The sequence below is a fragment of the Coloeus monedula genome (genome assembly GCF_965178545.1).
Source record: "Coloeus monedula genome assembly, chromosome: 2".
Classification (NCBI taxonomy): domain Eukaryota; kingdom Metazoa; phylum Chordata; class Aves; order Passeriformes; family Corvidae; genus Coloeus; species Coloeus monedula.
In genome coordinates, this window is record NC_138782.1 from 95589550 (window position 1) to 95615146 (window position 25597).

At 37.5% G+C, this 25597-nt stretch overlaps 1 protein-coding gene across 14 annotated transcripts in view; it reads right to left on the reverse strand.

Moving 5' to 3' along the window:
• The window catches only part of MLIP (muscular LMNA interacting protein), a 111072-nt gene that overhangs the window by 6273 nt on the left and 79202 nt on the right, over nt 1-25597 (reverse strand). For 7 of the 14 annotated variants that reach the window (XM_082300629.1, XM_082300619.1, XM_082300626.1 and 4 more), the window contains 3 exons: nt 11222-11275; nt 3683-3714; nt 1274-1581 (listed from right to left, as the gene is read on the reverse strand). In XM_082300629.1, the coding sequence (XP_082156755.1) occupies nt 3688-3714; nt 11222-11275 (81 nt within the window). In that variant the 3' untranslated portion in view covers nt 1274-1581; nt 3683-3687. Of the gene's footprint in view, nt 1-1273; nt 1582-3682; nt 3715-11221; nt 11276-25597 lie in introns of those variants that run through there. The other 7 variants (XM_082300622.1, XM_082300632.1, XM_082300623.1 and 4 more) reach the window with 2 other exon arrangements.

Below are 25597 nucleotides of genomic sequence, written 5' to 3' on the forward strand. Positions count from 1 at the left end.
ACACAGATCACATGGCTTTAAATATGAATTTTTCCCACTTCAGTGCCTTACTGGAAACAAGAAATACTATTAGGTCCTTGGTGGGTAGATCTATTACAATTTCTAGAGTATTTTTAACACATTTATAGTTATAGATATGCTTATATATATGAAATTTTTATCTATTTTTTAAAGTTTTCTATACCTTTTTGTTCTATTTGTATGTGTTGATTTCTCACCCCACAAACTCTCTCTTGAACTCACTGAAATGCTTTTTCAAATTTTTTTTCCACCACCGGGTTACTAGGTATGCAATTCACAAGGTCTATACAGTTAACTTCTGTTATTTTTCCATTGAGAAAGAAAATAATACAAAAAACACCACTCTTAAATGTGTAGCAATATTTTCAGAATGTTCTGACAAATTAATATATTACCTAGAGAGAGAGAGACTTACTGACTGCTGACCTTTTCTTCCGTTTTCACAGCTCCAGAGTCCAACAGCTTAAAAGTAGGCTGGATTAAAATCACACCAGGTCCAATATGGCAAGAGGCTGAGTAGCCCATGGACTATTCCATTTTAGACTGGTTTTAATTTTTATGTTTTTACTTATGGTAGTATTTCATAAAATAGTTCATCACATTAATTTTAATGAAAACAGCAGGGATTCTCATTAAGATATCAGTCTTAATCACAACGCATCAGGAGATAAAATGCTCCTGCACTCTGGGACAGGGCTGCGATGCAAAGGTCCTGAGCATGTTGTCAGAGTCCCCTGTGGGGTGCCTTGTGGTTCAAAGGACCAAGAGGTTGGGGAGAACTCAGTTAACTTATGCCAGCATAGACAACCAGCTTCCTTAGACTTTCATAATGCATTTTCAAAGCAAAACATTTAAGATCCAGGCTTGGTAAACATCCTGTGGTAGCAGCACAAGATCAAAAACCCAGCAGTATAAACTGAAAAGCAGTGTTTCCTCCCAGTGTGCAGGAGAGCAGACGGTAATTCTGCACCTGGCACGGTCAGAAGGGCCATGAATTTTGCATGGCAGGGGAAAATTGCTGTGCGTGTTCACTGCTGACTGCTGTGGGTGCTGACACAAACGTGAATAATCCCTGGACTACTTCACAAAATACAAGTGTCTGTGTGGCAGCAAAATGTGACCAAGGTTAAGCACACAGGAGCATTCCTTTCCCAGCAATGATGGCACTTGTTCTCAGCTATCTGAAACCCATGGAGCCAGATTTACAAGAGTAAAAACAAGAATCACAAAAAACACCTTGCAACAAAAATACAGCTTTATTTAATTTCAACATTTATATTATTTCTAAAGAAAATATGCTGTGTTATATTGGGCATCTCTTAAACCAGCAAGCACTTCAGGAAATGCCATATTCATGTGTGTGCCTCTGGGGTTAATTATGCTAGTACATAGGATTATCTCTTGAAAGAATATTTGACTGTTATTATTGCCTTGCAACTAGCATACCGAAAGCAATTTTTTTAAAAATGGTGCTTTAAATAAGACTGGTGCTGTGGATTCCTTCTCAATATAGAAACAGGCTTCAAAATATGGTTTTTAGCTCTTGATCCTAATTTGGGGCTGCAAAAGAAGGATTTTTGCATGAACACAATTTGTCAAAAATACAGATTAGTAAGATGCATAACACACACTGAGGTCACTTAGTTTTCCTAATTTATACAACCTGATGATCTGGCTAACAAATAGAATTCATAGTTTCACAGAAAAAAAACCCAACCCTAAAGATCTATTCAGTCTCCTCCTTTGTGCTCTAGCTGTGGGAGAAGATGAGAGCTGGCAGACCGAATTTATTTTGTGAGAAGCTTGCCTGTCTTTGCAGCAGCCTGAGGTAAACTGCTTTTAAGACTTAAATTTTCACAGAGCTGTAACTGTTCAAATTCAAACTAAATCTCTCTCCCTGAAATTTAGACCGATTTCTTTTTCTCCTGCTCTCAGGAAAGATGGAAAAGTGACTAATATCCTTTATAATAGTCCATTATGAAGAGACAGAAACTGCTGTGCCTCTCTCTGTCCTTATTTCTTATCTTCTGTGTGAAGACACTGAAGTATTTACATCTTTTCTGAATCTTCCATTTGTTTCCCACATCCTATGCCACTGATTTTGCACTAATCGTGAAAAAAAATGAGTAATTATATTCATCATATTATAAGTATTCCTTTCAACCTCTCCCTGAATGCATCACCTCTTCTACTCAGACTTAGTTTGTCCTCCCCTATAATCCTCATGTTCTCACCTGCAGTATTATTGTCATTCCTTTTCTGTCTGTACCCTTCATATTTCTTTGTATTTTTCTTCAACCATATTTCAACCAAATCATATTTATTTCAAGCCATTCTTGTAATGTAAGTCAATTTTTTTAAATTAAAATCCTGGCTTCCATGCTGCTTGCAAGTCCTCCCAAGTGAGCATTATTTGTAAATTGGGTAAGCCTATTGTCCATGTCATTGAGAAAGTAATTAATGGCAAAGTTTTATAGTGCTAGAGCTACAAGACAGCATTCTGGAAGTCTGTGAGATGTTGTCCCACTCCAGAAGCATATAACTCTTCTCAGAGTCCTGCTTTCCAATCAAGTACATATCTATCTTATATGAGTTTAATTTAGTCCGTATCTGCTTTGCTTGCTTATGGATGTCGTGTGGGACTACACTGAAGGTACACTGTATAAAACACATCCTTATATCTGCTTTGCTGTCACAGAAGGAAATGAGATCAACTTGATAGGATTTTCTGACGTGTCCCTGTGCAAATAATCTTATCTTCTTACCATTCTCTAGGTGTCTACAAATGTGTTGTTTAATACCTTGTTCCAGTGTCTTGGAAATGCTATTAGGACTGAATTTTCTGTAATTCTTTAGCATTTCCTTTCCTCTTTTGCTTAGATAGAACATTGTGTTTGCCTTTCTCCCGTTTTCTGGGAGCTTACTCATTGTGCTAATCACTAGTGTTTGAGAAATTGCTTAGGTTAAGTATTTTAAGGGTTAATTTCATTAGGCTGTTCTGTCCTGAATATTCCAATTTACCTCAGTATTCCTTCAGGTATTATTTTCCATTTCTCTCCATGATACTACTCTCAAATTTTTAATAATAATAGAAATAAACTTTTAGTCATAATTAATCTCTTTTCTTGTGAAGACTGAAACAAGGAAAGAGAATAAAAAGGCGTTCAACATTTCAGCCTTTCAGTATCACCTATTTGCTGACCTTTCTTGCTAAGTAATACATCAAATCAGCTCTCAAGCACAGTATATTATTTGCAACATGGTATTGTTTAACTCTAGCAAACCACTCATTTAATGGCACTATGTGGTCATGTGCTCAAATATAAAAAAAATTCATCTTATTTCCCTAACATCCTTTCACAATCTAATTCCAGACTATACCTCAATTTTTTCCAACTGTTTGATTGCATCCCACTTAGAATTAATTCTATTGTGACTTTATTCTGTCATGCTAAGAATTGGAATTATTCTGCATTGGTAATTATTGATAGAAAATCACTCACCAAACATAACCATCTTATTATCAAAACACTGAATTTTGTACCTAAAACATCCTATCATCTTTTTAAACAAAATGATAAAAATTTGATAAAGTGACACCAAAGTAGTTACATATTCAAATTGTGACTGTAATCAAGTTAGAAAAAATAGTAATACTCACCATATCTAAACAGAACCTCTTTCATTGGAAACCTACAGAAAAATGAAAAAAAAAAGGCGAAAACAAAGTGAAGAGGAGAATAGAAACTGCAATATGTTATGCAGGAACAGTTGTAAAAACTGATGGACAGCTTCATACAGCAATTTTCTCTTTTTTCTAATCACTGGTTTGCTGCACTCTTAATTTATAACTCTGCTTACTGAACCAGGAATGATTTTTCATGCATTGACATGCTTCAGGAAGTCTTCTGCACACAGCAAATTTCAACAGAGAAACATCACCCTGACAAAGTGCACATCAGAGGACACTTCAGACTCATTGGTTTTCCACTTTCCACTTCTTTTTTGAACGTCATGCTGGGAGGACAGAGCATGTGGCCGCCCTTGCATTCACATGACATAGGTGTCGCTTTCCTCTGCCTTAGCAAGGATTCTGCCATGGTTTCCTAGAATAGCCTGGCACCCAAACCAAGGAGTAGGATAGACTACAGGGTGGACCAATAACCACCTGGTCTAAAAAGATAGTATTTAACAGTTCAAGATCTCTGTTCCAGGTGGTATTTCAGAGGATGCTAGGGTGACATCTCCATCAGAGATGTGAAAAGCTTGTATGTCCAGGAAGTCTGTGGATGCTCTGAATTTGGAGGGGCAAGAGAGACTGATACTCTAAGGGTATGGCTCCCATTCTGGAGGACTTTGCCAGACTGGAGGAACAGCCCAGCAGAAGATTCATGAACAAAGGCAAATACAAAATCCTGCCCGGGGCAGGGGACAAGGAGGGATGGAGGAAGTGATTAACCCATGCAATGGCACAGGCCAGTGATTGACTGACTGCTACTGGCCTGTAGCAGCTCTGCCAAGAAAGACATGAAGTCTAGCTGACACCATGCTGAGTGTGCATCAGTCTAGCCTTGTTGTGATGAAGGATAACCCCATATACACTTGTGTTAATTAGAGCATAGCCAGCAGGTTAAAGGAAATTATTCCCCTCTGCTGGGCACTAGTGAGGCTGCATCCGGAATGTAGTTTCCATTTTTGAGCCCTCACAAGAAAAACAGCTTTTTGCTTTGTCAAGCAAGCAGAGGAAACCAATGGACGTCTACCAGGATGGTTGCAAGTGTTTGTTGATTTGATTTCTGGGAAAGATGTGTGACAGATGAGGGGTGGCTACAGACAGCACTTCTTTAACCTAAAGTGTAGACTAAGGGGTGGGTATCTATTTTCCCTTTCCAGTTATTTAAGAAGGGTTTAATGACAGCTCAGATTTGCATGATGAAAGAAAACACGGCAGCAAGTGGGGAAATTTTAATTAGCCGTAAGGAAAAATATTTTATATTGTAAGAGTGGTCAAACACTATAGCTAATTTTAATCTGATTCTACGATTCTAATTACTTATGCATTACTTAAATATTGAATCATTTTAAAAAGCTTTCTTCAGCCTACAACTATGTTTTGACTACCTATTCAGGGCAAGTTCTTTTCCTCCAAAACTGTTTCTCAGTACTCCTGCCATTCTTTAAATGGGACCAATAACAACAGCTGTTTCTTAATGCCAGGCAGAATTAGATTAAAATTGTACTTTGAATCACATACTGATATTTCAAACTTTATCATTCTTATATTACTACCCTTTCAGAATTTTTAATGTAAACTTATAAAATGAATATATTTACAGTAATTCTTTTTATGCGATCACCCTACAAATAAAATTCTATAAATGTGTATAAGGCTTTTTTCTTGTTAAAGCATGGTGATCTAATATGCCCTTTCAATTTAGTAGGCTATAACTGAAAAATTTTACTTAAAACAAGGAGATATAATTGAAGCTGACTAAAAGTATTGCCCAAATACCTGTCGCAATATAAATTTCCTGTTGTACATATAAAATCTTTAAAAAAAAAATTTAAAACATTGTTTAGATATAAAGTAAATAGAAATTTTATCTGCTGATATTTAAAGTTTTTATTTGAGAATTTAGAAGTGTGCATTGTTTGGACCTGCCTTTCTATTTATAAGACTCAGAAGGCTACAGCTTACTGTTCCCTTTCAGTGGCCCATCCAATTTAGAAGTTCAAGAATTTGTCACAGCTAACACCTGAAAATCTTACTCCTTTAGTAAAAGCAGTAGTTATTCCTACTTTTAATGTTCATTTGCAGGGTCATTAAATTTTCAGCTAAATGAACATAAGGATATGGAGAGAGCTTAGTATTGCAGTCCTTGGCTTGGTCAAAATAAACTAAGGGCAGTGAGACCACTACTCCAGAGAGGAATGGGCAGCAGTGTTCTGCCATACCAGTCAACACCAGCTCTCCACTGTCTGGGGAACAAGGCTGCAAACTTAATCAAGATTGGAAGCAAAAAGTGAATAGTACATCCATGATGTGACACATGAAGAGCCCATGTTTCTGTCTCCTAAGAAAGCACATGGAACAACACGGTCTTTTTCCCCAAAACATTTGGAAAGATCTGTCCCAGCACTAAATGGAAAAAGAAGGTGCTTGCGTAAAGTTGATGTTTGAGCAGGAGTGTTGCCAGTAGAGTTCCCTCCACTTCTGTTTGGTATCTACCACATCCCTGTCCTTGCTTTGACAAGTTGGAATCTTCTTTACAAGTTGAAATCTTCTTTACAAGTTGAAAAGGTATTGAGCAGTATGCACAAGCTGAATCATTACAGAATAATTCAGGGCCCAGTGAGGAGGGTGTTTAACTGGAAGAACACCACTTTGCTGTGATAATGCCATTTAGATTGGAGCTTTTGTTTAAAGTAAAACCCTTTACATAAATTCTTTAGTACAAGGACACTTTCATAAAATTGGTACATTTTCCTCTTATATGTAGAATCTATCAATGATTAATTGATAGTATTGTTGACTTCTGAGCAGGAACACTCCTTAAGTAAATAAAGACTAAGAGCAGTGTATAACAGAACTTTGAACCTTATTGACGTTTTCACAGAATTTCAAATTTCAAAAACTTTCGCTGCTTTGCACAAAAGACAGTCAGTGAAATCCTGTTGCCAGTGAAGTCAATAGAATCAGCTTTTTCTCATGGGATCTTTTTATGAATGTTGACTTTAGAAATGCTATTGATTTCTCAAGTAAATATTGCAGATCTTTCATGAATAACAAACAGATAAAACGGAGTGATGAGTCAGCTGCAGCAAAAGATTACATGGACCTAAAGTAATTGTATTAGTAACTGTAATTTGTCATTTATTAGTAATTGTAATTGTAGACTTGGGATTTTTCAAATTATAGATGAATAAGGGTAATGAGGACATACTTTTAGCCCCTGCACACAGTGGGTTTTTTCAGATTTTAGAGGTACATATGCCCCCTGTTCTCTCTAAAGGTTCTGACTCAGTAAAATTCTGAGAATGGTTATAATACCGTTCACACATTACAGCCTGGGCAAACACTAGCTTTACTTGAAAGGAAGACAGTATGTATCAGAAATTATTGGCATACTGCTTGGTTAGGTTTCAAAGAGTATCTTTCAGACCTCCTCCATTTAACATGCACTGGTTGTAAAGAAGGATTTCACAAGGAGGAGAATGTCACTTATTTATTTTCTTGCTTTCACAAGGATTTCACAGGTCTTAGTGCATGCTGTTACAGAATGACACTAAAATTACACAAATAATAGAATGCTATTCTTTTGAATACAAAGGTAACTCCTTTTTTATTATTATTTTTATTTCCAGTTAATACTTTGCTTTGAGGAAAACAACACTAATTACTAAGGAGAAACTAGCAGCACATTCCCCTCATTTCCTCTCTCGCTCCTTCCTAGAGGTCAAGGAGGTGTTTGCCTTTCACAGAGCATCTGCCCATCCGTTTGTTTTTTTGAATTGCACGAATCCCACTGACTCTCTCATACTGAGGGAGGAACATTGCAGGAGAAGTTAAGTATGAGCCTACATATAATTTTAGATAAAGAGGGCAGATAATAATTTAGATAATATAGCACAGTGATCTAAGGGTCTTTTGATAGCAGTAAGAGTAATATTGGGCTTATGACTTGGCAGATTTTTTTGTAATCAGTTCATCATCCAAACAGAATTCACTGATAAAAAAATGACATTTTAAATTCGGTGGAGATTTGTGGGTTATGTAAACTCATAAGGTGTAAATTTGGTATAAACTGTTCCTAGAGTCAAGATAGGTTCCTAAATACAAAGGAATAATGCAGGTGCCTGAAAGATGTTGTGATTTTAAAAATCATCAACCAAGACCTACCTCGCTTTTTTAATGCACTGGAAAGGGAGAGCATTATAACATACAATTCTGAAAACCCAACCACATAAAAGAGGAAACTGTGAAAATGTGTTTGTTTTTCAGAGACAGGTCAACAACAACTTATCTCCAAGAAGCCACTACCCTCAGGGCAGCTAAGAAGACTGTCCCAAATATCTTGAGCAGCTTCTAGTTCTGTGTTGCTCTCCTGTCTGTCTCCAAGACAGAATAAATGTTGATCTCCTTCTGGGTATCAGTGCTGTATACTTCCACTTCCAGCAATAGATCACAAGGGAAACAGATGCCTTGTTCAGTCCTTCTTGACTGAGAATGAGAAAGGGGGGTCATCTCTAGATGCATTTGTGTCTTCTCTGCCACCCATTAAACATACAAAGAGATCGCTCAGCCTTCACGTGGCCAGTGTGGTGTGCCCTGGTCACCTCCTCCTGCTAAAAATGAGATTAAAAACTGGGGAAAATATTAGATCATTTGCTCTGTACCAGTGAGTTGAATAGTTCTATGAAGAACATTTTCTTTGATTTGTAATAGAGGAAACAGTAAATGTTTCATCTCTTGATGTCACTTCCTGAGCAGCTTGTGGTGAGCCTAGCACAATTCTTCCTGATGTATCTACATGGACTGGAGTTCACCTGCAGAATCATAGTTGCAAAATACACATTAGTGACAGGCCCCAGGGAAACAGCACAAATAGTCAGCTTGCTCAGCTGTACAAAATGGTATCTGACACTTTTTTGGACCCTAAAGCATATTATTTGCCTCTAGCTAATGCCATTATAAGTCATCCAGTAAGATGCAATCAAAGGAAAAAGAAAGCATACTGATAACAGCACTTATAAATCTTCTTCTTTCCCATTGACTGTCCTTGGTCCTTATAAATGCAACCACAATTTCATCAGGTATAGTTGTTCTACAGGTCATGCTACAAATTCTCCCACTGTTGTAGTACATTTAAGCTTTTTAATAAATTGGTTGATAGAAATTCTGTTCAAAGCGCTTCTTTAAAAGCGAAGCAAACTTTTAGAAGACAGTTCTATATATTTTACCTATCTTGGAACAGACCAAGCTGGCCTCTAACCAAAGGAATTTTGCACTTTTGTTGTGTCTGACATTACTATGTCAGTACAAGGCCCTTCACTTTCTGAACTGATCTTAATAATGCATCAGTTGAATTATGTGTCTTGTCTCTTAGAGAATTCTCTTTGAAAATATCTGTCTTTCCATTAGATCTGCAAAATTCTCCCTCAGTGTGCAAACTGTAAAGCAGAAAGATGAGAGACAAGGATCTACCTGTTTGCCTCCCTCTATCTTATTTTCAAATACAGGAAAATCATCTGCATCATCAGAGGCTGTAGATATATACATGCACACTTATACAAATACACAAATATACATACATGTGTGTATATATACACGTTTTAGAGTTCCTGGTGTATTGCAAATCTGCTTAATCTCAAAACAAATTTACCCTCAGAACTATGCAGTCCCTCTCACTGCCTTCTAATGATAGATCATTACTTCAGTAATATTTCAGAAACTTTACAGCAGAGATGGAAAAAAAAACAATCTATCTCAGAAGATCTGCCAGGTATTTGTGGTCTAACTTCACTTTGTGAGGGCATTTTGGGTCTTTCTTTGAATAGTTCCACAGCAGACACAGTTCCACAGTAACACCTGCTTTTGAGAGAATCAAGAAGTGGCTCCTGGGAGGCAGAGGAAAGGGGATTGATGGTGTAGAAACAAGCAGGAATGTCAAAGGCAAGGAAGGAAGGAGGAGATTTGGAAGGCTGTGACGGAGATTCAAACAAAAAGATATATGAAATAGCTCTAAGTCTCTGACACCCTGCACAGGGAGCCCAGGGATGCCCATGAGAATAAGAGGCTACGGTTGTGCCTGTATACTCCTGGTGCAGAACAGCAGTCTGTTGATCAACCCAACAAGTGAGATATCAATCTCTTTTCATTTTTATCTTTTCTCCCCTTATTTTTTAAGTGGAAACTGAGATAAACTGTGAAGATATATTGATATGTTTTCAACAAACTCAGAATTCAGGCAAATCCTCCACTTCCAAAATGTGAAGGGCTTGACCCCAAAACTCCCACAATATTTTTTAGAACTAAAAATAATTTACTCATTGGTAGAAATTATTGGCAAACATCCATTTCATTTATTTAAATTATCATGTTGCTGCTTTTAGACAAACTAGAATCTAATTTTAATATAATAAACTAAAAATAAACTGTTTATAAATATGTAATTATCATTCCTATCTGTATTTCTAAATTCATTAAAAAACTAGTGAAAGAATTGTGAGCATGCACCTGGCAAAAGAGGTCTCAGTAGTAAAAAATTAATTCTTCTGTCATAAACATTCTCATGCTGCTATTATTGGTAGTAAGTTATGCCTTCTTAGATGAATTTCTAAAATAGTATTGAAAACGTCCTGTAATGCATGATGTTCTATGACATTTCAAAGCCAGAGTAAAGAATATGATAGTTAATTGAATTACATGTTTATTCCAACATTGAGGCTATAATTCAGCTTCATGCTCATAACCTTGCCAGTTAAGGGGAAAAAGAGGACCTGCCAGTGCCTGCTGAACCTTTTTAATTTTCTGTATGCTCTGTCTCAAGAGAAAATTGATAATGACTAATAGATTGCTTCTGCTCTCACTGTCTAGGGTGGTAACCACTGTGGTCCTAAAGTTTAGTTATATAAATATAGTCAGGAATTGGCCACTGAATTTAGACTTCAAGAAAATTTTTATCCTTCTTCAAAGTCAAATAAAACTGGCACTGAATTTTGATACTGGACAAACTTGAACTACATTTGATGTTTTCTTGACTGTCTTTTGTGAAATTCTCAATAACTAATTATCCTAAGTGCTTCTGGTACCTGTTGTAGTATTTGGGATTTAACACAGGAGCTATATTAGTGACTGAAAACAGTGGAAGGTGTTATTTAAATACGGCTGCATAATTTAACAAAGAGCATAATTTAACCATTGCCACTTTCTAACATCCCAACAGCACATACCAGGAACCTGGAGCATAAATGTTAGTGTTATTTCAAATTCACATAAGCAATACAGGCAGCAAAACAACTCTCGATTTTTTTCTTCACTGACCATTGAGAATAAATAATGTTTATGTGGTCTCTGCATTGGATTAAAGCAGGTTTGAAAGCTCAGCACATTTTTACTGATCAACTTTCTATGAGCTATGCAAATAAAAGATAAAGTTAGCATGCAGATGCTTAAACCCATTAAATGTCAACTGATTACCTCCTTGGAGATGAGTGTCTCATTTTCTGGAATAGGCACCATGGGATGACTGGGCTGCCGAGCCAAGATGTCACAGGTTGGAGAGAACATGAGGTTAAAAACAGGAAAAAAGAATTCATTAGCAGTTCAATTTCTATATAAATATCACTAAAATTTAAAATTAAAGCAAATACCCTCAGACATACAAAGGATAGCAAGGCAATGAGATCTAATTTGTGTTCAGCCGACTCTACTACTTCTTGTCTGTATGAAAATCTATTTCAAGTTATGGTCTGTTTTCTGTTATATTATATACCCATAATTAGAAGGTTGGGGAAGGGATAAATCCCTTTTGAATTTCAAAGAGGCATCTCAAGTAAAAATCACAGCAAGAGCACCAATTTATGATACATTTAGTATTAGATAATGCACATAAAGTTATTTAAAACTGCAACCATATTTCTGTCACTTTGAATATCTGTCTTCTCGTATCTCCTCCAAAAGAGCTTTCCTTTCATATGTCTATGAAATTTCATATGTCTATGAAATTTCATAGACATAAATCATACAAACATTTCACTAAAAAATGCTGTGTAACAGTAGTTAGTATGTGCAGAAAACTGGTTTCAATCTTGATAACTTTCCAGTGTTTTGAATATTATATATCTTGCATTTGAGTAATAAAGTTTGATGGCTGTGACTCACGTGAAGAACCATACCAACTTCAACGAGATTTTAATTAGAATGCAGGTAAATAGATCAGCTGGAGCCTATAAAGCCAAGGTTAAGATCATAAGCTTGTGACATTTTATTATAGGCTGACACAGAGACATCATCTTTAAAGAAAAGGTTGCTGAAAGTTCTGGGATTTGGGTATTTTAGGATTCTCCAAAAACAAGATTGGAAGAAGCCTGCTATTTTCAGTGTATCAAAGGCATTAATTTGTTTTGGCATTTAGATCAAATATTGTATCAAAAAATTATCTGTTGCTTAAAAATATTGCTCTTCTACGAAAATTGATTTTTACACTGTGCTTTTTGAGAAGCAAAACTATCTGCTAGACTGGCCCTGTACACAAAGAAATATACTGAAGTGGAATACGCTCTAATTTTCTGCAATTACTTTATGGATGTGCTATGTATTTCTCTCTTCCTTTGTAAATTTGCCCTGATTCCTTTGCAGGGAAGAAGGAATCTACTTTAGCAACAACAGAAGTTTTGAACCATTTAACTTTTTTTGTGATTATTATTCCCAAAAATGAAAAGGCAAGGGAATAACTTTAGGCAACAGATTTTTTTATTTATTCAATATATTTCTATGAAGGAATAAATTTAGGCAAAAGAGGGGTAAGGAAGGGATAAGGTGCCTAGACTCTCTCAGTGGCAACATCCCTCCCTCTGACGCTCACGTGGCTCCCAATGTCAACCAGGCAGCTGTCAAGGCATCCCCCAGACCTCACACCACTCCCCGCTGCAGCACACACAGGAGGTGTTGGATGGTCTGCATGGGAGACAGAACTCCTGTTTCCAAATCAAACGTCCCATGATTACCAAGGCTGGGCAATCCTTGATGATACACAGCTACAGAGTTCTAGCAACACCTGTGGTATCTTGGCAAGTGTATTCCATTGAAATAAACCCCACAGTTGAGATAGTCATTGCCTTATCAGAATGTGGCCCGTCTGTATCCCAGCCAAAGTTTGGAGGGTCAACCACAAAGAGAAGGAGGAAAGTATTGTTCATATTCTCTTCACTTTCTGATGTACAGCTAAGCCCTCTGAGAAGAATTGTCCACTACTCACAAGAAAGAAAAGTTCCCTAGCCAGGCAGTGATCTGAGAATGAAGCAGCTCTTTTTCTCAAATTGCACAGAGAGCAAATAAATGAAAAATGCACTTCTATTGTGTTGTCTCATCCTGGCCTTTCTTGCCAAGTATCCATTGCCTGTCCTGTTAACCTGAAATGCCCCTCTGAGTCATGATTCTGCCTTACCCTTTTTCTTCAATATGAGGTCTCATGTCCCTCCTTAGACCAGACAAAATTACCTTTCTTGGTCCAAGAAATATATTTGCTTCCCTTATTTTGATAGCACCCTCTTTTCAAACTAAAGAGACAAACTGTGTGACAGTCTCCACAGACAGAAAAATTATTTATATTTTCTGAGCAGACATGTAATATTGATTATTTTGGAGAGGTTTAATTGAAAGAAGGTAAGGAATTCACTAATTAATAATGAAGAAAAAGAGTTAGTTAACAATATACAGTTCTCTCTGTTTCCACAAGGCTTCTCTGACCTAAAACCCTTGAAGTTATCATAGAAGAGTCTATACATTCTACTCCTCAGATGAGTCTAGACTTAAGGAATTCACATATGGCTCATTTACAAGGAACTTTAAGCAGTACTTTAGTGAATAAGGAACATATAAGCCTAGTGTTGAACTCTTTTTCTGCTGAAATAACATTTAGTCTTGCAGGTCCCTGAAAGAAAGGTGTTGGGTTCTTCCCTGGAATCATACAATTCCGCCTCTGCCAGCTGCAAAGGAAACAAATGCCTCGGCTGGGTGACTTCATCCTAAAGAACTGGAGGCCAATTATCTGTGTTATTTCCATCAAGTGTCAGTGCAAACCAAAATGTGTCTGTCTTGCTGTAGAAAATGTCCCATACTGTCCTGAGTTTAACCAAGAGGCTATGGAGCCTTATTCTTTCCTTTCTGAGTTTTCCTTAAAGCTATGATTTTTGGTGTTCTTGAATGCACACTACACAGACAATTTAAAAGTACCAGAACATGAAGTAGGCAGAATGAGGCTGGATTAGCTCTTTCTTAACTAGACACTGTGTGCCTACCACCCCTCAGAGTCATATAGGAATGTGTTTGTGTCCACCAGATCTGGGGTGTGAATGCAACTAGGATCTTTGTACTTTTTATGGGTGTGTAGTCTCAGTGAGACCTCATCAAACTCTGTCAGCGGCATTCTTTCATCTTCAGGTCAAAGCAGCTGGCAAGAAGCCCTACCTCCTATGCAAATGCCAAAAGATTGTGTCTGTTGATGATGGGAGATGAATATTTCTTTTATAATTTCTACTCGTTTCCTTTGACAAAGTTACAAAATTCTGCATTACTCTTACAAGATTAATCAATAATATCTGACTTTTCCAGACGTTACTCAGATTTCTCATAATGTGACATTTTTTCTTTATTATTTCTAAGAACAATGGAAAAGCAAACTAGACAAATCTGCATTTGTGGCTGCAAAATTATACTGAGGAGAGCAGAGAATCTTTACAATATGTAAGTATTAGCAGCATGTAACTTCAAAGAGAAATTATATACCTGCCCAAAATAACTTCTTACAGACTTAGACAAGGCTTGGAAAGAGGTGGTTATATAATATCTTCATTAGACCTTTGCTCATTTAGTTCTGTAATCAGCAAGACATATTTGCCTTTAAAAGGTCAGTTCATCTTTATTGTGCTATGAATCACAGCTGCCTCTGAACTAATATAAAGCTTTCTGAATTGTTCTCAGTGTAAGACATTTTTCATAAATCTAAGTTGCTCTCAGGAGGCTCTGCAACCTTTGCTAATTGAAGCACCAGTTTAAAACTGGAACCAGTGAGAGATAACATACATAAGAAGTGAGAGTATTTCAACTATAGTTGCCAGAGAACATTCACATTTACACTACTCTGTCAAGTCTTGAATCACCTTTGAAAATAAATTAGGTACTCTAGACCCTAATTAAACATAGACACATGCTTTCACAATAGGGAAAAATGACTGATTTCTCAAAGACTAAAAACATTTATTTAAACATGCAAAACAAACAAACATTTTTATAAAACTGTTTTCTGTCTCTCCACTTTATCTGAGTGATAATGAACATTAAATACTCGGTACCAATAAATGGTGAAACACCCACAGCAGCAGAACAAGGACTACTTTCAACTAAGGGGAAAGAAAATCATATAATGTAAACGGGCAATTTATGATTATAATGCCTCTAGTCTCTTTGAAATGATACAGTATAAAATCTATTTCAAAGTTTCAGTTGTTAAGCACTGAATTCTTTTGCATCTTGTACCTCTATGGAAACAAAAAGTAAAGTAGAAATAGTGATCACAATACAGATTTACAATGTGCCTTCAAACTTATGCAGTAAAACATCGTGACAGACTTGCAAATCCTTCTTGTACACTACTGTAGCTGTGCATTTTTATTTTGAAGATTCCAAAACTCTTTCCAGGTACTGATAAATACCTGCAAAAAAGAAACAACTCACACAAACATGGTTTCCTGACAGGTTCCTACCACACACAGGCCTGAAGGACACCAGACTGTGGTGAGACTGAGAGATTTGAATCTAAATAGAATGAATCATAGAGCCATAGAAAGGTTTGGGCTGGAAGGGACCTTAAAAATCACCTAGCTCCAACCCCATTTCCATGGGCAGAAGCACCTTCTACTAAACCAGCTTGCTCAAATCCCCAGCCAGCTTGGCCTTGGACACATCCAGGGATGGGGTAACCACAGCTTCTCTGGACAACCCAATACCAGAGAATGCTAGAGGCTGGAAGAGTTACAGGGCTTTGCAGCAAGGATTCCTTATCTGTAAGTGGAGTGGGAGGGAGATGCATGCAAGCTGAGCAGTGCAGTTTTCCTTGGGCTGCTTTTTCCCAGACCAAGTTTAGCTTCACATGCCGGACCAGTCTGTGATGGATTTGACTAAGGATTTTCTGCCAAAATTATTTTTCAATGAAAAATACTAGCAAAAAAAAAAAAAAAAAGAAGAAGCTTTCTGCAAAATATTTTGATTTGTCTTGCAAATTTTTGCTAGTAATTTAGAAAATTAAAATGAAGTATTCAATTGCAAGAAAACCCATCTGTAACTAGAATATTGTGTTGTCTGTCTTGGATGTTACATTTTGGATCACTTCCATAAAATATTAAAATGCATTTCACTATCCGCTTTGTGGCAATCATGTTAAGAGCCTCTGTTTTCTGCTGTGGGCTAATGAAGTGCTGCAGTTCCTTGCAGGGCTAATTTCACTATTGGGGATTACGGGAGCTAGTGGCCAGAAAGGATTTCAGACCCATAATGAAGACTTGAGGCATGAGAACCACAACCTACACATTCACAGGGTAAAGCAGCAGAGACAAATCTCTTCTAATCACATGGATTTGGATTAGAACTATTTGCTTTGAGATAGTTCATGTAACCCAAAGGATGCATATTGGTTTCTGGAGTATTTAAATGTTTTCAAAATTTAATGTGTATTGGACAGAAAATGTCATATTTTCCAACAACACAAGTATTTGAAATTTCCTTCAACATATTGACTGTAAACTATTTATGGACTCATGGAAATTGAGTAATTGCTTAGAATTGATGATACTTCCTGGCCCAAGGAAAGAGCTCATTTCTCATTGAATGAAAACACCCAAAGAACTCTAACTGCTTTCCATGTGACACTGTGAAATGAACTAGATTTAATTTTCAGAGCTGACTTTCCCCCACATATTTTCTTACCAAATTACCTGTAAAACTGAAAAAGCCCAGTTTCCTGAGCAAGCTTCTGATGCAAGAGCGATCTTTTACCTTAGCTACTTTAAATCCAAACCAGAAACTTTGAATGAATCTTCAAGAGTGCACATCTGTAATTGCCACCTATTATATAAAAATTTGCATTCAGATCATATTCTGCCCATAATATAACTACTAAAATTATAGCTAGTATTTAACTGAGAAAAAGAGAAAGCTAGTTCATAACACCTCTGTCAATCAGTAAATTCTGACTTCTTGAATTCAAGCTCTGAGTACATTCTTGGAATTTCACCAGAACTAGTTCTATTTTATGCTTTTATCTAACATAATTAAAACTGGAGTGAATTAAGACCATATTTCAGAGTATACATTACACAAACACTTGCAATAAAAGTTCAGTGAACTCTAATTTGCCCTTTAAATTATAGAGTTTCCAAAGGTCTATCAGTTAACTGTTTACTTTTTCTTGATACCTGAGTAGTGTTTTTAAAAATCTAAAAAAGCAGTGGGAAATTGCATAGAAACACCTGTGTTCCGTGAGCCCTAAGATACAAATTTCTATATAGATCTAGGTGTTTGGGGATAGTTTCCATCAATTATGATTTTCTTTTTTTCTTCAGGCCTTGCTTTTTTACTATATTCAGTAAAAAGCGTACAAGTATAAGTTTTGTTTCTCACACAGGTTTCACACACGCCAAATCTTGTTTGATATTCTTCACTCATTTACATATTTCTGCTAATGCTGTTAATAACAGCCTTTACCTCTGGGTTGCTTCTGTTCTCAGAAGCAAGTTGCTAGCCAGGGCCAGAATTTCTATTATATTTGGGAATGTTTATTGTATAAAAAATGTCTGACTGAAATCCACTATGCAGAAGATTAGATGCCATCACCCCTGAAAGCCAGATATAAGGATGAACTCAAATTTTTATTATGTAGACACTTGTTTGGTGCTTAAGACTGGTTTAATCTGTCCCAGCAGAGACAGCCTGTATAAAAGTAATGGCAGAAAGAAACACAGGTGGCTGTAACTGTGTTCCAAGAGGAAACTTGAGCACTCCTGGCTGTGTTCACTGGGAAGAACATTTTGGTTTCTAAGCATAAAAGTGCCTGCTGGAGCTTGATCCCATGCGTTGTGCATGTTTTCTAAATGAACGGAAGCGCACCAAAGAAATGCCAGGGTCCTACCATCAACAGCTTCTCCTACTGGAAATAGGACAGAAAGGCTCTCAAACTTGTCTAACTACCCAGGACAAAAGCAGTGACACAGTAATCAATTCCTTTCTCTTTCTTTGGAAGAGCTGTCTCCAGAGAAATGGGTAGCAGAATTCATTCCAGGTGGTGCCAGACTTAGGACACCTCCATGTTAAGTGCATGTTCCTGGGTCTCCTGTTGAGCCTAAGATACCTTCAAGCTCAGTTGCTAATTCAATGGCTTTGAAGAAATCAACTGATTATTTTTAGAAAATTATGATCTTTCTAAAGAGTGCTTCAAGAGAAACGCCTTTCTTTACAGATGAGCTGAGCAGGAACTCTACACATATTTTCTGAAGGCATTATCAAACTAAGTCAAACGTGATAGAAATGTCATCTAAACATTATATCATTAAAATAAATCATTAAGCCGAAGAAATGTCATAATATACAAAGAAGACACAGCAATATTAAGCATTAGTATTTTCCCAACAGGGAGGTCCAATTTGTAGCACAGCACTAATGAACTGAGTTGTTTACCTCTGATATCTTTTTCTACACCAAAGCAATTTTTCTGGATCACAGATAGTGGATTGATCAACCACAATACACCTACACAAGTGCAACATTTAAATATCAAAGTTCAAAAGAGAAAAAGAAACTGTCTTCTAGAAAATAAAAGCTTCTGGGATGATGTCTCGGAGAAAAGTGCTTTTCCATGGCAACCTTGAAAGACTGCTGTATTCACAGAATGTCAATTCCCACTATGCTACTATTAATCAAACACAAACTCCAATGAGTAGGAGATTGGATGATGAAGTAAACACCATTGATTTCATTTAAAAAATAATAAAGATTCCCTTTAAATATTCTGCTTACCTCTGAGCCTGGAGACCTGCAAGTGATTATGGAAAGTTGACACTTTCAGCATGACTACATTTAGTGATTTCAAGAAAATTCCACTTAGGCCCAGGGAAAAAAAATAAATTGGCTTGAGCACAAAGTTGGACACTAAAGAGAACTTGTCCTCTGCTACTGTTGTAATGCCTGACCTGGCAGAAGTGGTAATTTTCTCACACCTCTTGCAAAAAGGCAGTTCCTTCCAATTCATTTTCAAAGGCTATGCTGCTAAATATTTAACAAACAGGGAGATTTTCACAGGAGTGTTCATAAATCGTGTATTCAGCCCTTGCTGACAGAAAGAAAAGGCAGTTTGAAACTCACTAGGGACTTAGAAGCTGAGGGAGATACACCCACTCATTTCTTGCCTCTTTGCTTGGGCAAGTCACTCCTTTCTCCTTCAAAATGACAGCTGGTTTTCTAAAATCTAGTGCTCTCTGCCCTGACAGATATTTACATCGACCATGCCTCCTGTAAATCATAGAATCTTAGAACAGCACAGATTGGAAGGGCCCAGCCTTTGTGGGAAAGAGAGCCTGGGTGAGGTTACCTAGCACCCTGTCCAAACACATCTAGAACCCCTAGAACACATGTGGTGGGGACTCTACCACATCCCTAGGGAGCTTGTTCCAGTGACTGGTCCCTCTCACTATAAAAAAATCTTTTGTATAACAAGATGAAACCTCTCGTACTGCTAGTTGAACCTATTGTCCCTTGTCTTCTCCATGTGGCTCCACGAGAAGAGAAAGCCTCTGTCTTCTCTATAACTATTTTTTAATACTGGGATCTTGTGAGGAGGTCCTTCCTGAGCATTCTTTTCTCCAGGAAGAAAAGACTTCTTCAGTCTTTCCTCATAGGATAGGTTCTCCTTCTCAGCCCTTTGATCATATTTGTGGCCCTTCTTTGGACTCTCACCAGCCTGTCTGCATCTTTTTTGAATTGTGGAGACCAGAACTGGACACAGTATCCCAGGTGCAGGGTTGTGCTCTTCCACCTACACAGTTCCCCCTTAAAGGCTGGAGGGATTCCCATCAGAAGAATGCTTTGTAGTAAACCACAGAGCTACACGTTTCCTCAGGCTCTCCATCACTGCAATACTTGTATATAACTCCTTTTTCCTGAGTTGTTTTGTTGCAATCCAAAGGAAAAGGAGCTTTCTTAATAATAAAACTTTTAATTCATGTAATTATTAAAGTCCAAGGAGTTTAAATAAGAGCAGCAACACCTGGTGGCTGGGCAATAGAGTGGGGAAGGAGAGGACAAGAGAGATAACAAGGCAAGTAGGCACAGAATCAGCTCACTTAAATGGGCAACATTTTTACTTCAGAAGCAGCCTGTCCACAGACTGAGGAAAGAGACACAACATCTTGGTTCCCACTGCCTCCTCCTATCAAAGCTTAAAACCACATAGTGAAATTATTTGGGACACAGGTTATGGATTTCATCAATTTGAACAGTATTAATCCACAAAAATTGCCAGGTCTATCTTTCAGCTTCATCTGTGTAATTTTATCATCTATAGAGATTCAGGTACTTCAAAAAAACCAATCTGGCACCAAGTCAAGCCCACCTAAACAACACCACAGTCCCCTTCCATTAAGCATTTCAGATCAAGACAGCTGATATTATCTTAGATCTCGAGGCAACAAATGAAGTGATCCTGGGTTTTGGGACCTCACCATATCCAGTCTCCCTAATAAAAGACACAGGTGATCATTTTGGTTGTTTCCATTTCCCTTTTCTGAGGGAACCCTTGTTTAAGGTATTTTTTTAACAAAAGTGCAGGTGGAGAATACCTTCATTCACTGTGACCTCCTGCCCCTTTTCAATACTGTATTTGTAACATACTAAGAATGGTTGTAAGAATTTATAGGAGCAGGTTTTGCCCTCTAGTGGAAGGTGAAGCAAACACAACATATAATTAGAAACATTCAGAGATTGACCATGTGGACACTGACCACGTGTTTACTGGGTGGCTGGAGAGCCAGCAAGTGAGCCACTGCATATTATTCCTTATCCTAAGGGGTGAGAAGTGGAGAGGGGAAAGTCCAGGGAATTTACAGAGAAAATAGTCCAGGTTTAGTAGAGAACAGAAAGAAATTCCCATGTTGTCAGGATGTTGTTCACAGAATTGGTCTTCTAACTCTTTGAAATTTCAACACCTTTTACTGTATCTGCTGTGCTGTTTTCTGCTACTGCAAGTATTTATGACAATAAATTAAATAATTTCTTTTTAAAAACATTAATATCTCAGACTTTAGCTGGTTGGTACAGGAAATAACAGGCAGATACTGTAAGCAATTTTATCAGCATATACTGATTCAAATGTCAAATATTGATCATGTAAACAAAATCAAAATTAGTCTTCCTTTGATTATCAAAGAAAGTTAATATTATAGACCAAAACAGAAGCATTAAAAAATTCTAACTGATGAATATTTGCTTTTGGGGTAAAAAAAACTCCGTTTGTATTAAAATAGCCCAGTATTGCCATCTGATTATTCTGTTTCCCAAAAAACAGCTGACATGATATATCAAAAAAGTACACTGTCTTAATTATCTTCAGACACCTTTTTCCTGATTTATTCACTTTTCTATTCAAATTTCTGAGTTTCTAGCATTGTTTTCATTAGCAACAGAAAGTATGTATTTTCAGTATTTTAAAAATTGCTTTAGTGGTCCTATGAACTATTTGTTTGTTCATGTGAATGCTTTCAATGAATAAGGAAACTTGTCAAAAATATTTGATTGTAAAATCTTTTCTGCCTAAATAAACATGTCAGCCCAGTTCAGTAAACATTTAAACAGAATTTTTGTTCTGTTTAAACCAGTCTCTCAGATGTGAAAAAGTGCTTTTGCTCAGGATGTCTCAAAGACAGAATGGAAGGTTGATTTTAGTTTTAGTTCTAGTTCATCCTCATAAGTAGGTAAAATGGTAAATTCTATAAATCCCACAGGATGGAGGAGCCAGTATCAAACACTATTGACATTGCTTATTAACATAAATTATGCTTCTATTATGGGGAGAGAAAGGCATTTCCAGGTATTTCTTTGGAGTCTGACAGCTGATCAACATGTATTATCTGCAGAGATGATACATTTTTCCAAATGACTTGACTCCCTGTCAAATCTTGACTTTCCAGTCTCGACTCCCTGTCAAGTGTGCCTGTAACTAGTGACACGTATTTCACCCTGGTACTTCCCCTGAAGAGGAAACCATGACATAGCCTAAAGAAACAGCACATAATGCCTATGTTTTAACCTCTTGCATCCCAAAAAAATATGCTGTACATCTGAGTCCAATGATCTCTCCTGGCAACAAGGTTTGATCACTTACAGCCAGATTCTGTGATAGAAAAAGAGGATATGGAATGGATGCTTATGAATTTCCACAACTGATGCAGGGGCTGTCTTGTAAATGTAAATACCTTGTGCTAGCTGCTCTTCAAAAAGACTTCAGTTAAGGCATAGGACACAATTTTCACTTTACAAAGCTCATTAGACAGCCCTGTTACCCACACACCTGGGACTACAGTGATTTTTGTCTAACTTCTCCAATGCTGTCTCAAAGAAGACAAAAATTTCAGCTATAACAGCATTCACTTTGTACTGGCAAGAGATAACTGTTTGTCAGGATGACAGAGCCACTGGAAAAGTCTGTATTTCTCTCAGGTTAGCCTCCCTTCACTCAATCACCAAGAAAAAAAGAAATACCCCCCTACTTTAGTGTGGGTAAGTGTTAAAATTAATCTGAGCATGAGGGACGAAATAGATTATTCCTGCTTTAAAGAGGAAATAGTTTGAATGAAGAGTGGCCTGTCCTAGCTAGTCTAGAGGAAGCAAGACCCAACACGAGCTGTGTCAAGGAAAGGAAAAGCTGTAATATCTCCAGGGAAGTTGGACACACAGGCTCATCTGAGATACATCTCCCACAGCACTTGCCAGCACTGAATCCTAATGACTCAGCTGAATTCTGCCTAGAATTAAAAGGATAACAGCCTACAAAGCTCTTGAATCACACCACACTTGATGCTCACATTATTGTACAAAGAGTCGTGTCTGTAGGGGCTGTAAGGATTCTCATGAGCATCACACATGATGGAAGACAAGTAGCTGAAAGGTCCAGGGTTTGGACAGTCAGTGAGGGAGATGGATGGAGGACACAAAGGGGACTTAGTTGGAGGGATCAGTTTAGTTGGATACAGAGGGTGTAGGAGAGCAATCTTTTATGAAAGAAAAAGTAAACAAAAACAGATTAATGGGTGCAAAAAAAAAAGTAGTTTGGGCAAAAAGCAAAGTGCTTGTCTTGCACCTTTTTTTGTTTCATAGGACTAGATGGTTAATCAGGAAAGGTACTCAATTTTCATGCCAATACAATTGATCTACACTAAACACTTTCATTGGCATGAAAGTGCACACACAAAAACCTGCAGTAGATGTCCCATTAAACAAGTTATACTGGGGTCCAGTGCATCTCCCTTCTGCAGCTCAACTGGTGCTCAAGTGACAGAAAAGGAAATCCCTGAAGGATCCTGTGCTAGGATAAAATGGTCATGTTGGGGGAATTTAATGATGCAGTGGGCTGGGAACAAAACCAATGTAAAAACACTGTCTGAGAGGTACAAAGGAAGGCTGTATCTGTGTATGAGCAGGAGCATTCCAGCGTTTTCAACAAGACTTTTGAGACACTTAAGAGTTAAACCAGTGAAGGTGCATACACAGTATTTTTTGCTGTTCTAAGTTGTCGGTAGTTAATAGTGTTTCTGGTTAAGAAAACCCAATATGTGTGCTCTTTTTGCTCTTTTTAAAAGGATAAAATCCTTTTTAAAAAGAGATTTTCAAAAGATTTGGGGTAGGAGTCAAGGAGGCAGGTTTTGGCACACATCTTGCACTTAGATTTTGTCAAGGCTGTTGACACAAAACATCCTGGATTCTCACCCAGTTGGCTGGCTGTCTAGACCAGAAACTCCCCTGTGCTGTGCCTTTGAGCTCAAGAACCAGAAAATTTGTGACAAGAGCTGTGATTAGTTCCAGCAGAAGCCAATGCATTGCCCACCAAAAGAGTGAGCATGAGCAAACAACGGATCAGAGCTTGGCAGCCGCCTCACACCAGCCATGCCTCCTGCCGTGCCTCTTCAAAGGCACCAGTCCTGCTTCTGTTAATGATAAACCTTGGCAAACAGGTTGTACAAGTTCACACCAAGTGTAGCTAATATCTCTTTAGTTCATCCTTATCTTTCTCCTTCCCTTGCCCAAAGTAATTTCTTTTTTAAAGGACAAAGGGGTCTGTGAACATTTTTGCTAATAAATATTTTCAAGCACACAAATTCTCTAACATTCATTATGAGTCATTTCACATAATTATGTAACAAAATGTCTAATCTTCCTCCAAAAAAGATCTTGTTCCCCCAATTTCAAATTAAAATCTTCATAAAGCTGTCATGTCAGCACTGCTCAGGAGTTATATCCACTTCCAGTGTATTTCATGATTCTTTTTTGAATGAAGTGGAACATACTTACAAAATTCCTGGAATGTTACTGAAATGTACTAAGAGGAAAAAAATTCTTTCTCATGATGGGAAAAATACAATCTCCAGTAAAGGCATCTAAAAATGTGGGAAGCTTAATACTGTTGGATTGGAACCTCAAAAATATTACACTCTGTCTGTAAAAAGTGTTTGAGGGGTGAATATCCACAAGGTAACAGTAATACCAGTTGTATATGCCCTCAGGGGAAAAAAAATAAAGATGGCAGCATATGATAACATGAAAAAAAAAAAAAAAAAAAGCCAAAATAAATTGGGATTTTTTATTGGTACATGAGTAAATCTATGTACACTGTACCCAGAACACAGATGAAGAAAGATATTTGTGAGCTGAACTACATCCTTTCCAGGTGATCTTTACTAATTTAGATTTTTTTTTCTCTGTTAATTACATTGGATTATTTGCATGAGATCATCTACCTGTTCAAGGGGAAATTACCATTTATTTTTCAGGGAAATGGACCTTTTCCACAAAGGGACATTTCTTAACGAAATGGAAAGCAAACAAGCTACTCTCTGGTGCACAGAAAACACAGTGTGTTCAACAGAGGGATGTGAAGCTGAAGGTCAGCATTTACAGCTGGCTGCATCATTATGTCTCAAACTGAATGTCACCCACAATAGTCACCAGTGCTCAGTGTCACACTGAGAGGTTTGGCAGGGCAGAGAGTTACTGCAGAGGTCTAAGAAAAATCGAAAGAGATAAATTAATAAAACTGATGCCATCTGGTATCTCATCTACTCTCTACCCTCCTCGAAGATGCAGTCTGAAAGGGTCCATCCTTTCAAGATGGGCTACATGAAGGAGAGGCAGCAACATTACCTAGAGAAAACCCAGAGAAAGAGAGAGAATAGAAATGTAAGAGCTGAATCTCCCAGCATGACTGGGAAAATCTTAAAAGAAAAGCAGGGAAAATCGGTAACAGTATGAGCACTTTTGCCCACAGCCATAGTCGTGCTAAGGTCATATCTGAGGACAAGTGGATTAGCACTGGCTCTTCCACAGGGAGAAGAATGCCTAGCTCCCAGTCTCCTAGTTTTAATTCCCAGCTCTTATATCCAGTCAAAGCAGTAAATTTACCTGATTTGGGTGGAATATTGGTAGGAACAACTCCCCCTCTTTGGAAGTCAGCCACCATGCAGCCAAAAATGCTTTTACTGAGAGCAGGTGAAGGGGGAGAATGAGTCTTTAGTCTTTACGAGCTAAAAAACCCCATGG